Source organism: Megalobrama amblycephala, linkage group LG19 (assembly GCF_018812025.1).
Source record: "Megalobrama amblycephala isolate DHTTF-2021 linkage group LG19, ASM1881202v1, whole genome shotgun sequence".
NCBI classification, from domain to species: domain Eukaryota; kingdom Metazoa; phylum Chordata; class Actinopteri; order Cypriniformes; family Xenocyprididae; genus Megalobrama; species Megalobrama amblycephala.
Genome location: NC_063062.1, coordinates 12,855,476 through 12,871,121, shown reverse-complemented (window position 1 = coordinate 12,871,121; position 15,646 = coordinate 12,855,476). Strand labels below are relative to the sequence as shown.

The following is a 15,646-nucleotide window of genomic DNA, read 5'->3' as shown; positions in this document are numbered from 1 at the left end:
AATATTTTATAATTTTTTTTATCTGTAATAAAAGTTAATTTATATACCTGAAATCATTCTGTAGCCGTTCTTTGTTTTAACAGTTGAATACTATTTCTGTTCAGGACGGAATTATACTGACTGGATCGTCTGTACAGAGTGGGATTGAATTTAGAGACGGACCCATTCCAGTGCATGCGCTGTAATATACAAACAGACATGACAGCTTCATATACATACACTTGTGTCACTTAGCAAACTTATTTTTTTTGACATTATAAACCTCTGAATGTTTAATAGATAAGTTGTAAATAACCAGAGTAAGAATTTCAACAAGCTTATCCTTTTAGTTATTCTTCGAGTCGATTTGACAGCTATGGAGGTTGAAAACTTCGTTTCAAAGACCCTCGAGCTCCTGCAAGAAGAGAGAGAGGCTGAATTAGAAGAAACACGGTAAATTACATACGTTTTGCTGTCTTACACATGTTCTAATCGTGTATTTATGTACCCATTCATTTGTATTACCCAAATGTTTTAGTTAACTATGAAATATTGTTTGTATTGTCAGAGCATGGCAGGAGAATTTGTCTCACAAGAATCTACAGCACAAAGGAGTGTTTCTGATGAAACTTCAGATCGGAAGCCAACATACTGGCATGTATGGCAGGCGTCTAGTAGTTTTTGAACCCAGGAAAAGTATAGGACCTTCAGTTCTTCCCAGCAATACCTTTGGACCTGGTGAGACATTCTGTGCAAAAACTTCTATTTCACACAACAATGCTATTGAAACCGAATACATACAATAACGAAGCCTCTGACCAGTGAGCCACTTCACATTTTAACTCAAATATGATTTACTTGCTCTCTTTTGTATTCTGTTTATAGGTGATATTATAGGTTTGTATCAGTCAGAGGGTGAGCCATCTCAATTGGGCTCAGGTGTGGTAACACGTGTTACCCAGACGTCCCTGACCGTGGCTTTTGATGATACGCAGGATAGTATTAATTTGGACAGAGATGGACTCTACAATCTAATGAAGCTGGCAAATGATGTGACCTATAGACGACTGTCAAAGTACGAGCAATTATCAGTTCATTCATACAGCTCGTATCATTAAATACTATTGCTTATTCTTTTTTCATCAAAATCAAGTGTCATATTTTTTAGAAGATTTTATCAGCTGTGCTGATGAAATATGCTCTGCATGCTCAGGTTTATTTGTTTTGTCATATTTTTCAACATGAAATTGTTGATGCATATGTAATGTATTACCTACTTGCAGTGCCTTAAAGTCTTTAAATGGATACAGCAGTGGTCCTGCATCTCACCTCATCAGTGTCCTCTTTGGTTACTCAGAACCAGGGATATTATCACATCAAAGTAAGCATATACATGGAATGACATGTGAAAGAGATCTAAAATACAGTATCGTTCTAGTAAAATCACTCTGCCTAGTTCAATGGGGTCCTAATCCTGTTTGTATTTCTTTTATTGCAGATGTTTTGGAATATAGCAACACTGGGTTGGATACTTCTCAGAAAGAGGCTGTGTCCTTTGCAATATCTCAAAAAGACGTTGCAATCATACATGGACCACCAGGGACTGGCAAAACCACTACAGTGGTTGAAGTAATCCTGCAGACAGTAAAACAAGAACAAAAGGCGAGCAAGATATCAAACTCTAAATTTAGATAATTAAGATATAAATTATTTGATGTAGTATATATGCAGCATTGTGATGAACATCTTTGTAAATCTTAACAGATCCTTTGCTGTGCTCCTTCCAATGTGGCTGTTGATAACTTGGTGGAGCGCCTGGTGAAGAGCAAGGTCAAGGTTTTAAGATTGGGTCACCCAGCCCGTCTCCTCGAGTCGATTCAGAAGCACTCGCTGGATGCGGTCCTTGCACACAGTGACAACACCAACATCATTTCTGATATTCGCAAGGATATGGACAAAGCTTTTGTAAGAATTTTGATTTCTCAATAATAAATACTACAATATATGATACAATGAAGTTCAAACATTTTTAAAATGTGGTTTAAAGGGTTAGTTCACCCAAAAATGAAAATAATGTCATGTATTACTCACCCTCATGTCGTTCCACACCCATAAGACCTTCATTGATATTCGCAACACAAATTAAGATATTTCTGATTAAATCCGATGGCTCAGTGAGGCTTGCATTCACAGCAATGGTACTTCCTCTCTCAAGATCCATAAAGGTAATAGAAACATATTTAAAACAGTTCATGTGAGTTTAGTGGTTCTATCTTAATATTATAAAGCGACGAGAATAACAAAAAAAAACAAAAAACAACAACTTTTCAACAATATAGTGATGGGTCGATTTCAAAACACTGCTTCGGAGTTTTACAAATTGAATCAGTGACTCGGAGCGCCAAAGTCACGTGATTTGAGCAGTTTAGCCGCTTGATAGGAGATCCGAATCACTGATTCAATTTGTAAAGCTCCGAAGCAGTGTTTTGAAATTGGCCCATCACTATATTGTTGAAAAGTCGTTATTTTGTTTTTTTTGGCACACAAAAAGTATTCTCGTCGCTTTATAATATTAAGGTAGAACCACTGAACTCACATGAACTGTTTTAAATATGTTTTTAGTACCTTTATGGATCTTGAAAGAGGAAGTACCATTGCTGTGAATGCAGGCCTCACTGAGCCATCGGATTTAATAAGAAATATCTTAATTTGTGTTCCGAAGATGAACGAAGGCCTTACGGGTGTAGAACGACATGAGGGTGAGTAATACATGACATTATTTTCATTTTTGGGTGAACTAATCCTTCAAGTGTTCAAATATGATTTAGGGCCATCTGTCAAACTGTGTTTTGTAACACAGTCATGATAAAAAACATCAAATGCATTGACAGAATGAAATGAAGAAGACTCGTGACAAAGGCCAACGGAGCAATCTGAAACGGGAAATCAAGGATCTGCGGCGAGAGCTGAGGACCAGGGAGGAAACGGCTATCACTCAGATCTTGAAAAGAGCCGATGTTATTCTGGCAACTAACACTGGTTAGTAAACCTTCTCTAGCAGTCATGAATTTTATTTCAGGAAATGTTTGTTTGTTTGTTTGTTTATGCCTAATTTAAACTCAAATATGATTGATTTGTGTAATATAGGAGCCTCTGATGATGGTCCTCTCAAGCATCTTCCTAAAGATCATTTTGACCTGGTGGTGATAGATGAGTGTGCTCAGGCTCTTGAGAGCAGCTGTTGGATCACTCTGCTCAAAGCACGCAAATGCATACTGGCTGGGGATTACAAACAGCTGCCGCCCACGATCAAATCACAGAGGTATGAAGGAAAAGGAAATGTATCTTAAGATTGTGAATTATTTGGTTTATGATATTCATTCTTGATGAGCTCTAATGTTTTCATTAAACACTTAATATTTTTGGTTGATTTATGTAACTTCAAGTATGAATTACATTTAGTTTAACATACTCCCATAATGATAAAATGTCGTCCGTGTTATAAATGTTATCTATCTTTATCTTTCACAGTGCTGCATCTAAAGGCCTGTCTGTCAGCTTAATGGAGAGGCTAATAAAGAAATATGGAGACTCAGTGGTTCGAATGCTGACCACTCAGTACCGTATGAACAGTGCCATCATGCAGTGGGCTTCAGAGCAGATGTATCAGGGAAAGCTGATTGCACACCCTTCAGTGGAGAAACACTTGCTTAGGTGTGTAAAATATGTTAGAAGTTTCTGGGGAAAACATTTAAACATTTTATTTGGCACTGTTGGTCATTGTTACAATGTTTTATTGTTCCATTAGACAAACTTTTCCTTTAAGAGTATTTAAAGGTGCTCTAAGTGATCCTGGGTGGAGTAACTTCCTGTTGATGTTCGAAGTGATGTCAAACAAAACAGAGGCTAGCTAGACCTCCCCCCCCCCCACCCCCTCCCCTCCGTGCTTCCTGAAACAGTCATGAACGCGCATTTAAAATCATTCTTATCGGTTATTGGCTGGAGCATGTTTATTATGATTCGTGGTCCAGGCTGCACCAGTTTGTTTTTATTGCCGTTTTCGGAGCTTGTGGCGACTACAGAGACGGCGTTTTTTTACAGTGTGTTCAGGGGACAGGCAGCTAAGCGGATAGTGAGGAGATGTTTGCTGTATGTGACAAAAAATGTTTTGGCCTAAAAACGCGTGACATCACTTAGAGCACCTTTAAAAAATACTGAATTTTTAAGGTAGGTTATAATAGCTTTATAAAAACGTTTGCTAACACTAATTAATTCTCATTATTAACTAGTTGCTTATTACTAGGCTATATATTAGTACAAAGCATAAAGCATATATTAATGCCTTATCATATTAGCATATATAAACATCCCTTAATCCTACCCAATACCTAAACTTAACAACTAAGCAGTTAAGAGTTTATTGAGGTTAGAGTTGTAGTTGATAGTTAGTTAATAGTGAGAATTGGACCCTAATCTAAAGTGTGACCAAACTTTTTATTGTGCATCTTTAATTACTTTTTCTTAATTTTTAAGAGTGGTAGAATTGAACTATTTGGGCTTGTCCCTCGACTGTACTTTTTAACTTCCCCTTTAAAGTACATTTTAAATTGGGGAAATTCTACTTTGTAGTTTCCCCTAAAGACTTAAAATTAGATTGTTTTCCCCCCAGTACTGCTGTTTTAGAGAGTGTTTTATTTATTTTTTTAATGTATATTTTAAGTTTGCAAGCTAACTTGTGTTGGAGGTAATACGGAGGAAGATAAATATGAAGATAACTGATTGTATCTTGAACAGAGACCTGGCTGGTGTTGCTGATGTTGAGGAAACCAGAATTCCCCTTCTGCTCATTGACACTGCAGGCTGTGGCCTGAATGAGATGGAGGACACCGATGAGCAGTCCAAAGGCAATCAAGGTTGATATCAGCTCCAAATACAACCTCCTCCTTATATCACTTAATATATCTAATATAATATACTGATATATAGTAGTGCCAGTGCCATATTATTTTAGTGCTTGAAAAAGCTTTTGTCTTTATTCTCTTAACAGGAGAAGTAGACATTGTGGCTCTTCATATCAAAGCTCTTTCTGAGGCTGGAGTTCAAGTCAAAGACATTGCAATTATTGCACCCTATAATCTCCAGGTGAGATACTTTTCAAAGTATCGATGTGTAAAAAAACACATGCTTTCTTTTTATATGTCTGCAAAGCAATGCGTTCATTAGTATTACACTGCTGTTTCAGTATGAATATCATTCACGCATTTTAAAAAACAGGATTTTATCTATTTCAGGTGGATCTTTTGAGACAGAAACTGTCCCATAAATATACAGAGCTGGAGATCAAGTCTGTTGATGGCTTTCAGGGTAGAGAGAAGGAGGCAGTGGTGTTGTCATTGGTCAGATCCAACAGGAAGGGTACGCCAGATCTAAATGATGACTACATTCATGACTGACATTCCAAATCTGTGTGACATATAAAATGCATCAGCTTTTTCAACATAAGGAATACTTGAAAAAAATTAATTGTCTTACATTTACCCCAAAGGTGAGGTTGGATTTCTTGCTGAAGACAGAAGGATCAATGTGGCTGTGACTCGTGCCAGACGCCAACTCACGGTAGTGTGTGATTCTCAGACTGTTCGAAACCATGACTTCCTCAAATCCCTAGTGGACTATATGTCTGAACACGGAGAAGTTCGTACTGGCTTTGAGTACCTGGAAGACTGTGTGGCACAGAATTACACCCGTGATGAAAAGGACAAACGGGTCAAAGACAAAGACACAGTGTCTGCAAAACAGAAGCCCAAAAACCAAGGCAAGAAAGTAGAGCAAGAACACAAGAAAAGTGCAAACAACAAAAGCAGTGGAGCGAGTCAGTCCAGTGTTCAGCCCGATCAACATAAAAACACCAGTTCACTCCATTCTAAACCCAAAGATGCAGATCAGACGCAAAATATGAGAAAAGAGATACAGGAGCAGCTTCTGAACTTTCTGAAAGACCCAAACAAGACAGAACTACAGTTTCCTTCCACACTAAATTCCCATGAGCGTCTACAGATCCATGAACTCTCTGAAGAAATGGGATTGAGGCACGTAAGCCAGGGAGAAGGGAAAAACCGTCGCGTAACTGTGTCCCGGCCTAAATCAGGAGCAGAAAAGCCTGTAAAGGAGCCTGAACAACCAGATGTGACTGGATGTACAGCAGCAAAGCTACAAGAAGAATCACAAAAAGTCTCCTCAGAGCCAGCTGTTGATCTGAAAAGCCTACATTTGGAGCGAATGCGCCGGGAGCAGCAGAAACGAGAGGAGAAAAAACAGCAAAAACAGCAGAGTATGAGACTGGAACCAGATTTCAATGCTAGTAAAAACCAGCCTGTTAAGAAACCCAAAGGGACTTCCAAAGGTTTGTGATTTCTATTCCAGTATCTGAATTCTTTCATTGCTTTCATTCTCTGTTTTAAACATCATGGTCTTTCTTTCATAGGAAACACCAAGATAAAAGCAGGAGTCACAGCTATAGCTGCAGCTGCCTCAGCTGATGGCGATTTTGATGCTCTCATCGATGCTGTGGTTAAAGCTGACAGCGTCTGTAGTTTTGTGAAGTGCAAAGCCAGCGTCCTCACACTAGGGCAGCTCTGCCTCTACTGTAACAGACAATACTGTCTGAGTCACCATATACCTGAGGTACAACTTGCTTTATATTTTATATTAAAGGGGTCATATCATGAGGAGCCACATTGTCCTTTATCTTTTAATAAATGTGTTCATTCTAATATGAAAACGGACTGAAACTTTGTTGCCAGTCTAAATAAACCATTTATTGAATTCATTGTATTCAGCAATCAGAAATATGGCCATTACAGTCAAAATGACTTAATACTGAGGAATCTGGTTAGATGCTATTATTTATAAACACATAACACTCTACATTTGAAACGTGTGCCTGAAGTTCTTTTCCTGATCATTTTAAGTGCTTTTTCTCATTTTACAAGCAAAAGGGTGCTGACATTAGAAAGTTTCAAGTTCAATTTATTATAAGCCCAAAGGGTAACCATGTCATACAATAAATATGTCAGAGAGAGAGAGGGTTGAAAAGAGTCATTAAAATGAAATCATAAAAAATGTATTGTATGACATCTTTAAAACATTTAAAACATTTACACTAAAGACATTTTTGATGCAAGATGTGTTGTAAATAATATATTGTCTTTTTTTTAGGTTCACGGATGTGGAGACAAAGCAAAAGCTCAGGCTAGAATGAGGATAAGTAAAGAAGGCGTGCTCTACGCAGGAAGTGGGCAGAAGGACAAATCGATGGATCCGAATAAAAAAGCATATCTGCAGAGAAAACTAGACTCTAAACTTAAGGATATGGCATCTCAAAGAAAAACTAAAGCCAAAGACAAAGAGAACTGACATTCTAATGCTGTTTAATTTAAATGTGTGTTAAATGTGAAAGATTTCTATGCTTTAACTTGGATCTTCAACCAGTAGGTGATTCTGATAAGTTCCCAAATAAGGCTGAGAACAGCTGCTATTTATTGCAGATCCATACTGGCATGGCTAAATGGTAAGCAAAAATACAAACATAAAGATAAAACATAAAGACCAGACATATCTAATTCTCCCAACTGGCACTGACAATGAAAAATGGGTTCATGAATGACTCGGGTTGAGCTTGAAATACCACCTCTAATGCTAGTCTGAAATCCCTTTACAAGATTTATGTCTTGCAGAATTGTTGTTGGGAGCTTAGGTAGTTGCTCCACTTTCTCTCTCAGTGATTGATGCATTGATTATTGTATACTATCCCATTAAGCTTTGAAGAGCACAGTCTAAGCAAAGCTTTGGATTAGGTCCATTTAATACTCCCTTTAATATATTTAGTCTACTACAGTACTCACACAGCTTGGTGTCTGTGTACAGTATATCTGTCCACAAGAGGACATAAGAGACTGAGGTGGCATTGTGAGCTTTGGGATTTGCTTTCTGAACACATTAGGAGGAGCACTACAAGGGTCAGTATTTCAAATAGACACAAGAAATTATGTGGCACTACTTAATCCTTTTTTTAACTACTTAAAATGCTTTTAAAAGTTCCCTCAAGCCACTTGGTTTGGTTTGCACTTGTTTGTGTGTGATATCATTGCAGTGGTTGTATGAAACTGAAACAATATGATCATATTTGATTTGTCTTTTTTATTACAGATGTTGGCCTATGAATGGGACAAAACTGAATGAAATGAAAAGAAATAGCAAACAAAAGTTTTTTCTGATGAAGAACTGCAATATGAATAGTAGTTCTTATTAACAGAATCACTCATACATAAACATAATCAAATGATTACAGTAGGAACGGTAGAGCACCATGGTAACATAAAGCAGTGGTTAAAGATCATAATATGCTATGCAGAAGATAAGCAGAATTGTTTGCTTTATTTGCATATACCTTTTCATACCATGCTTTACAGAGGTTCTTGTAATGGCTGACCTTCCTTTTCTTGTACAGTTCAAAGTGGTGTCAAAAATGCATTTTAATATGTTATATAAAGGATTTCATGTTAATTTAAGAGCATGGTTTGAAACAATTTGTACTACTGTAAGTACAGTAGTAGTAGCAGTCTTTGGCTGTCCTGTGTGACTTGTAGATGACTCAGGTAGATGATACTCTGCGCTTGAAATGCTTAGCCCTAAAAATAGCTCTGCAATGTTCTGAATCAGGAATAACCATTTAGCTCAAGTAAATAGTTACAAAATAGAAATATCCTTAAAGGAGTTTGAAACATACTGTGCTGCTGCACTTTATCATCATTTCACATCATAATCATGTCATAAAAAAGTGGTTCAGTAATGAAAAGAACATGCTTAGCTTAAGTTCAATAATGTTTATTGTATAACTTCATTAACATGGAATCAAAATATATCTGAATGAGATCCAGCATACAGCTTTATTATTGTATAAACTCTAGTCACAAACTCAAATTCTGGCAAAAACAGGTAAGCTTTTCCTTACTAAAAACTAGAACATAAACTGTGTATGCTGATTTAAGCTGATAGTAAAAACTGCTTTTTTACACTAATGGAATTTAAATGATAATGACCCTTGAAAATAAAGGTAGTTTTTAAAAAAATTACTGTCTCATAAAAAACGGCACAATGCTCAAACTCTCAATGATCCTAAAATAAGCTTCATTTCTTTATGATAAAATATTTTTTCGCATATGACCTTAAAATTTTCTTATGAAATTCACCCTTAAGTTGTTTTATAGTTGTGTGCTAATAGGCCACGTTCACACTGCGTTTTTGGGATTGACAATCACATTTACTTACAGGTGTCTCGTTCACACAGCAACTTACAGTAGCATCTCGAACACTGTCTGTATGAACGCGCAACGAGAGTCAAGCTCATATTCTCTTACTTGCCCAGTCCTGTTCTGTTCACACAGCGCAGATTTTCTGAGAATGCAGTTTTGAGTCCTGAAAATCTACGGGTGTGAGTTCGCTTATAGAATGTGGTTGTCACTCCCATAAATGTAACCGTATTAAAGGTGCTAAATAGGATGTTTTGTTTTATACATTTTTGCAATATTACTTGAAACTGTCTTTACTAACTGATAAAAGACTATTTATTAGGTGCACTGAAAGTAATAATATTAATATACATCATCTGTGCACGAGGTAGGGCTTTAAAAACATGATCGCGTAAACGATTGGCCCTCTGGCTTGTCAATCACTGGCGTGACGTTCCTTGTGAGAGACGAGCGCGACTGCGCGCTCCAGTAACTTTCCACACTCCACAGGCGCCGCATGCAATGTTTTTGTCAGGAGACAGGAATAACAACTGCAGATTATGAGTTACTTGCGGTGAGTCCGACATAATGAATCCACTAACACGACACAGCGAAGGCCGGTGGTAAACACTCGTGTTCCAATACTCGTGCACGAGTTTTGGGAGGCGTTCCCTCAAAATGAAGGAGGGGGGCTGTTCTTACGCATGCGCTCATTTCAAAAACTCACTAGAAAAAATCCTCTCTATCACCTTTAAGGACTCAAATACATGACTGACAACCGTGTTCTGCTGCTGTGTGTACATATTTGTACCCCATTACTGACACATTAAACTGGACAGATTCTAAGTGTGTTCCCCTTATTTATCCCAATAGCAAAATAAGGAAAGATTCTCTCAGTAAACTTATCTTTAAAGGAGTAAATATTGGCACCATCTGCAGCGTTAGAAAAAGAAACCTTTCCTTTGTCATAGTCCAGTTCAACTGTGATTATCTGTGGTTTATTTTTCAGAGTCAGTCGAGTACGGGGAGAGGTCTGAGCCCAATAGGATTCCTCATTATTTGCAATTACCCAGAAACCATCTGTCGGGTTGAGGAAAACTGCAGTCTTCCTCTTTATGGACACTCGTGCCACTCCAATGTACCACTCTTTGCTGTGTGCCACCTCTATGTCCCAGCGCTGCTTTCCTGAATTGAAGCCGCCAGCAGCGAGTACTGCCATGCGGCCCGTGAAGCGCTCAGGGTTATCTGGAAGCTGCTGCTTTTCCCCATAGCTGATGGTGGCGAGTTCATCTCTGATGATCAAGTTAGGATGTGCCGTGTTTGGATCAAAATTGACAGAGCCTGGAGAGATAGTAGGAAGAAAACAGATACTTGTCTTTTCATGATTTTGCATACGCCTACTGTAGCAGTGTAGTGGTTACTAATTTACTTTAGTAGATCTTTTTTCAGATATTGGCGGACACATTTTGTAAAACTAACCCTAACCCTAAACATTCAAACATTGTGCAATATGTATACGTCTTGAGGTGCAAACGAAATTTGAGAGCTATGACACCAAGACATTAGTTTCAGAAGGATTGAAATGAAGAGAAGTAGTTACTATTGGATTTTTTTCAGCCCCTGTTCACTCACTGTATACTTTTGTACAGAAATGGTCAGTTTGGATAAGTAAGCTAAATGCCTCATTTTGTGTTACACCTAAGAATAAAAAGTCATATTGGAACAACACTAGAGTTAATAAACGATGTCAGAATTTCAATTTGGGAAGAACATTCCCTTTAAGGTCACCATAAAGATCAAATTGACCATTGAATATCGCAGTATTTATTGTAAATGATTTATCTGTGCACATCATTTGTTTTAATCAAAATAACTTCCTCTTTCCCTTGCAACAAATTCTCTTCTCTGAAGGCATGTTTACTGGCATAAGGGCGGGACAACCTGTCACTCACATGAGATTGCGCAAATGACAACGATCCAATGATCCAATCAATTCCTGATGGACAAAATCAGGTCTCGTCGTACATTTTTTCTTGTCCTAGGAGCCATTTCACTCGGATGTAAGTATCAATAAGGAAGAAAAGAATATCTCAACTCTCATTTCATGTTGTACTCTGAAGACATTTGATGTGTACTTACAGTAGCTGACATCTCTTTCCATTCTTTTCCAGACCCCGTGCTTTAATGATCCCAGGTACTGAGGAACATCTATAAGTGCCCTTGCTGGATATTCTGGTTCAGGTACAGTGGAGCTAGTCCTATAATAAATGCATTATTTGTTGATTTCAGTGTGACAAGAGAAAACAGACTTATTAAATTAAAAGCTATTGCTTACAGTACCGTCTTATTGCCTCCTTACATTCCTGCAGGTAGAGAAAATGTAAAGGTATTAGCATAATTTTAATCCTTTGAACCAGACTTTATTTCTTGCATCAGATAGGGCCAAACAAGGAACCTAACTTAGAGGCTTTGTGAGTGATTTTTTTAATGAAATACTATGCAATCATAATATAATGCCCAAAAGATGTCACTGAAAAACTGTCCTGAGATATTGCGCTGATCTCTGTAACAACCAAGAGCAAATCATTTAAGCTTTTCGTCGCCCACAGGAGCTAAGAGTGACAAGTAATGATACCATAGTATCATCATGTATTTAATTAAAAGAGGAAATTCAGGAATATCTATAACATTGCTCACAGCACCTTTAAGTAAAAATAATGGTTTAAAAGCATATTGACCTTTAAAAATGTCTGATCATCTGCTACTATGATGGGTTCAATGTAGTTGATGATATCAGAGAGCTGTTCAATGCTCTTATTGACCTCCTCCAGTTTCTCTCTCACCACCTCGGTCTTACTGTCTCTCTCATTTTGAAGCACCATGAGTCGAGCTGCCTCCTCCTCCCTCAGCATTGTATATAACTTTTCATACTCTTGTTTTACTTCTGCAGCAGTTTCAGCTGCTTGTTTCTGTAAATTAGAATAACAGTGAATTGGACTGGATGACTCATGAGGAAGTTTATGTTGAGGGACTGTAGGTTTGTACATTGTTTACCTGTATGTATGCTTCCAGTTCCTCCAAGCTCACCTTTAATTTTTTAAAGTCGGTTAGATGTTTCTTCAAAGGATTGTACCTAGTTGTGAGCTCTTTCTGTTGGGTAAGTGTATAGAAAGGGAAATTATAAACCAATCCTAGAGAACTTGAGACCTTTGACACATGCTGTATATGGAAGCCCATTTCTGCCACACAGAAAAAATTATAGCTGCGTTTCCACCACAGGAACTTTCCCCAGGAACTAGGGACTTTCAAGTGGTATTCAGTGTATTTTGACTACAGGAACCAGGGTCTAAATGAAGTTCCAGGTAACAATTTCCCCCTCAGAAAGTCCCTGCTCATGAGGTAGTACATTCTCAAAGTTCAGGAACTTTCAGAGGTGGGACTTGGGTGCTGAATATGCTGATTGGTTGACTCCACGCAGCATTTTATTTCCCTGTTTTTAAAAGTCTGTTGCTGTGTGTGCAGTAACAGTTGTTTGCTATTCGAATAAACAATGGAGTTTAAAAATTACGACCGATGGACTGACGACGAGGTTCAGGCTTTATTAAGCTTAAATGAGGAGGACGAAATCCAGCGGGAACTGGAAAGTCGTGCGCAGTCCTACGTCACTGGACTAATTTGCCTAATCTTCACAGTACTTTAGATCGTGATGGAAACGCAGACAGCAACAGGTCTGTGGGGAAAAAAGTTCCTGGGACAAATTGTTCTGGGTAATTTCGGAGGAAACACAGCTTTAGACATACTAAGGGTACATTTACACAACAACGATGTACTAAAAACAGAAAAATGTTTCCTTTGCGTTTTTCACGTACAGATGACAACATTGTCAAAATGATGAAAATGACTAAAAACGCTGTGTTATGCATGCCAGGTCAGTAGGTGGCGATGTCACTTTGTAAAAACATTGTGTCTCTGACTTTCTGCTTAGACTGAATATTTATGCTGCGTTCCAGGCAGGTTTTTGAGCCCGTAAGTCACGACTTAAAATCACGACTCACGACTTTGTAGCGTTCCAGGAAAGTCACGGCAAACTGCGTAAAAGTGTAAACAAACCAACATGGCGGACCGTACGGGGCTTATGCTCATTAACAATTATTTCTATCGCCAAAGGTGCTTACTCCTTGCTTATTTGAGGGAAACAGAGGAGGAAAACGGCGCATAAGGCAAGAGAAGCTGTTATACCTTTTATTTTACCGCGCACTTGCATAAACACCGCATCCGTAGGGGCTGCCATTGTTGTTTCGCGGATATGTGACGTCAGAACCCGTAACTGGGAGTACATCAATCTAGTACGAGTTCACGGGTGGGAAGTCACGGCTTTGACTGCTGTTCCAGTGCACTTTCACGGTTAGAAGGTTGGAAAAACACTGGTTACGATTTGCCTGGAACGCGGCAGTACTAGAGTGCCCCAGGGATGACGCGTTTTTGTAGGCCAACACGGAAGTTAGCAGCGCACGGGTTCCCTCGGTTGAAAGCCTATGCATTTTTCCCATAGACTTTTGGAAAATCGCAGAAAATAAGCTCTGTGTTTAACAAAGGGTTATGACACTTACACGTTTTGTCTATCAAGATAATCTTTACAAGTTAACACAACATTTATAGATTTTGAAGCCTAAATAAAGTCGTCAGATATAAAAGGCTAACAGTAGGCTATAAACGGACTACAGCACACCATGGTCGCGGATCAACGTCGTCACCACCAAACTTAAACTTTATTTAGAAAACAGCTTTATTTAAAAACATGCTCGGTGATTATGATCTGCGCTGTTATTAATACTTATCCACTTTTTCATGAGAAATGCTGTCCAAATGTCCCGTTTTTAATGATGACGTCTAAAGTCCCCGCCAAAGGAAGTAGTCCCTTTTAGCAATTTGTTAGCAACTGCAGATTTTAAGACACAGTAAAAGTTTTAAAAAAATCACAAGTGGGTTATAACTGGTGTGTTTTATGTCATAGATCAAAACGTGAAAGTATTTAGAGGCTTTGTTAACCACAGACCTTATTTCAGGCGATTTAGCAAAAACCCATTCAAAAAACCCATAGACTTTACGGCGTTGGAACCGGAAGTCCTAAAATGCTAACTCGCTTCCGGGTTTTGCCTACAAAAATGCGTCATCCCTGGGGCACTCTATATGGATGCTATCTTTTTTGTGTTTTACACAGAGATGATAACTGTATCATTTTCAAAAACTTGCACTTTGAATCCTGTTTTCAAAAGTTTGAGTTTTCAGGTCCCCAAAACGCTATTGTTATGTAAATGAACAGCCAAAATGCATAAAAAGATTTATATTTTTAGGTGTAAATGGCCCCTAAATTGGTAATTATGAAATCAAAATTATGAAATTATAACATAAAAAGTCAAAATTATGAAACTATGATAAAGTAAGAATTATTACGCTAAATCATAATAATGAGTTTAAAATGTCGAAATTGAGATAGAAGTTAAAATTGACTTTCTATGCCATAATTATTACTTTTTAAGTCATAATTTCGACTTTTCATCTCATAATTATGACTTAGTATGTCAATTTTTACACATTTTATGTAATAATTATGATTTTCAAAAGCATGTTTTTTTCTTGTGTGGCAGAAATGGCCTTCCATACTGTATAGCCCACACTTTAGTTTATATAAAATGCTACTATCTAGCTACAAAAAAAAAAAAAAACCATAAGACTCATCTTCATACAGGTTATCATATGTTTCCTTACCATTATTTCCGATGTTGCCTCTGCTATCGGGCAGTAATCATGATTTCTGTGTCCCCTTGATGACGTACAAACAACACAGATAAGTTCTGCATCTTTCCGACAAAAAAGCTTCAGTTCCTCATTGTGCACTGAGCAAAGCTCCACCGATTTAACCATGAACTGCTCCGGCTTCTTTTTAAAGACATCCAAGGCCATCTTTAGAGCCTGATTGACTGGAGGCCTGGATGAGCGCTCTGTACGGCGGCACAGAGGACATTGCCGTGTTCCTCTACTGTCCCAGTGTGTCTGAATGCAGGTTTTGCAGAAGCTGTGCTTACAACTCAGTGTGACGGGGACATCGAAGACCTCACAGCACACAGGACAGCGTAGATCCTCCACAGTGAATGGACAGTCTTCAGCCATCGGTTGTGAATTTCCAGATCCTTTGACGGTCTTTGATGTGTAACAAAGTCTTTGACGGGTGTTTTCTGCAAATCTGAAAGTAGTGAGCAGTGCGACTGGGACAGACTGGTTCGACCTGATTTTTTAACATGTCAGAAATGTCGCTGTGTTACTCTGAAGACACGTATGTCCTTGGCTAAATATAGCTTAGGTCTTTTGTTCATGAG

At 38.2% G+C, this 15,646-nt stretch overlaps 2 protein-coding genes and 1 long non-coding RNA gene across 5 annotated transcripts; 2 read left to right on the top strand and 1 right to left on the bottom strand.

Annotated features, from left to right (window-relative positions):
* The first annotated feature begins 161 nt into the window (after window positions 1-161).
* Window positions 162-8,549, top strand: ighmbp2 (immunoglobulin mu DNA binding protein 2). Of its 2 annotated transcripts, XR_007181645.1 has the most exons (16): window positions 162-432; window positions 548-717; window positions 865-1,054; window positions 1,263-1,360; window positions 1,478-1,641; window positions 1,744-1,944; window positions 2,871-3,018; window positions 3,127-3,301; window positions 3,511-3,693; window positions 4,774-4,892; window positions 5,027-5,121; window positions 5,271-5,394; window positions 5,525-6,382; window positions 6,464-6,663; window positions 7,198-7,997; window positions 8,188-8,549. XR_007181645.1 is itself a non-coding variant. In XM_048168948.1 (15 exons), exons 1-15 carry the CDS (start codon window positions 356-358, stop codon window positions 7,393-7,395), a joined length of 3,000 nt encoding a protein of 999 aa, XP_048024905.1. In that variant the 5' UTR covers window positions 162-355; the 3' UTR covers window positions 7,396-8,549. The 2 variants fall into 2 exon arrangements, 1 of the variants encoding a protein (XP_048024905.1); XM_048168948.1 differs by having other exon boundaries at window positions 7,198-8,549.
* Window positions 8,550-9,935: 1,386 nt separating this feature from the next.
* On the bottom strand, window positions 9,936-15,532 carry LOC125254374 (zinc-binding protein A33-like). Its single transcript, XM_048168969.1, has 6 exons — window positions 15,039-15,532; window positions 12,324-12,419; window positions 12,008-12,238; window positions 11,610-11,632; window positions 11,409-11,527; window positions 9,936-10,610 (listed from the first exon to the last, which is right to left on the bottom strand). The coding sequence occupies exons 1-6, from the start codon at window positions 15,438-15,440 to the stop codon at window positions 10,096-10,098; spliced, it is 1,386 nt and encodes a 461-aa protein (XP_048024926.1). The 5' UTR covers window positions 15,441-15,532; the 3' UTR covers window positions 9,936-10,095.
* LOC125254377 lies at window positions 10,683-15,306 on the top strand. 2 transcript variants are annotated; one of them, XR_007181650.1, is made up of 3 exons: window positions 10,683-11,329; window positions 11,441-11,510; window positions 15,220-15,306. It is a non-coding gene; the product is annotated as an uncharacterized LOC125254377 (long non-coding RNA). The 2 variants fall into 2 exon arrangements; XR_007181649.1 differs by lacking the exon at window positions 15,220-15,306 and having other exon boundaries at window positions 11,441-11,635.
* Window positions 15,533-15,646: the final 114 nt, after the last annotated feature.

Excerpts from the sequence above, each read along its gene's own strand:
- LOC125254374 (XM_048168969.1), bottom strand. The coding sequence starts at position 15,440 with ATGGCTGAAGACTGTCCATTCACTGTGGAGGATCTACGCTGTCCTGTG. Across the intron at positions 12,239-12,323 it reads AACTGGAAGCATACATACAG|AAACAAGCAGCTGAAACTGC; the intron begins GTAAACAATGTA and ends TCTAATTTACAG. Across the intron at positions 11,633-12,007 it reads ATGATCAGACATTTTTAAAG|GAATGTAAGGAGGCAATAAG; the intron begins GTCAATATGCTT and ends CTCTACCTGCAG.
- ighmbp2 (XM_048168948.1), top strand. The coding sequence starts at position 356 with ATGGAGGTTGAAAACTTCGTTTCAAAGACCCTCGAGCTCCTGCAAGAA. Across the intron at positions 1,642-1,743 it reads CAGTAAAACAAGAACAAAAG|ATCCTTTGCTGTGCTCCTTC; the intron begins GCGAGCAAGATA and ends AAATCTTAACAG. Across the intron at positions 3,019-3,126 it reads TATTCTGGCAACTAACACTG|GAGCCTCTGATGATGGTCCT; the intron begins GTTAGTAAACCT and ends TGTGTAATATAG.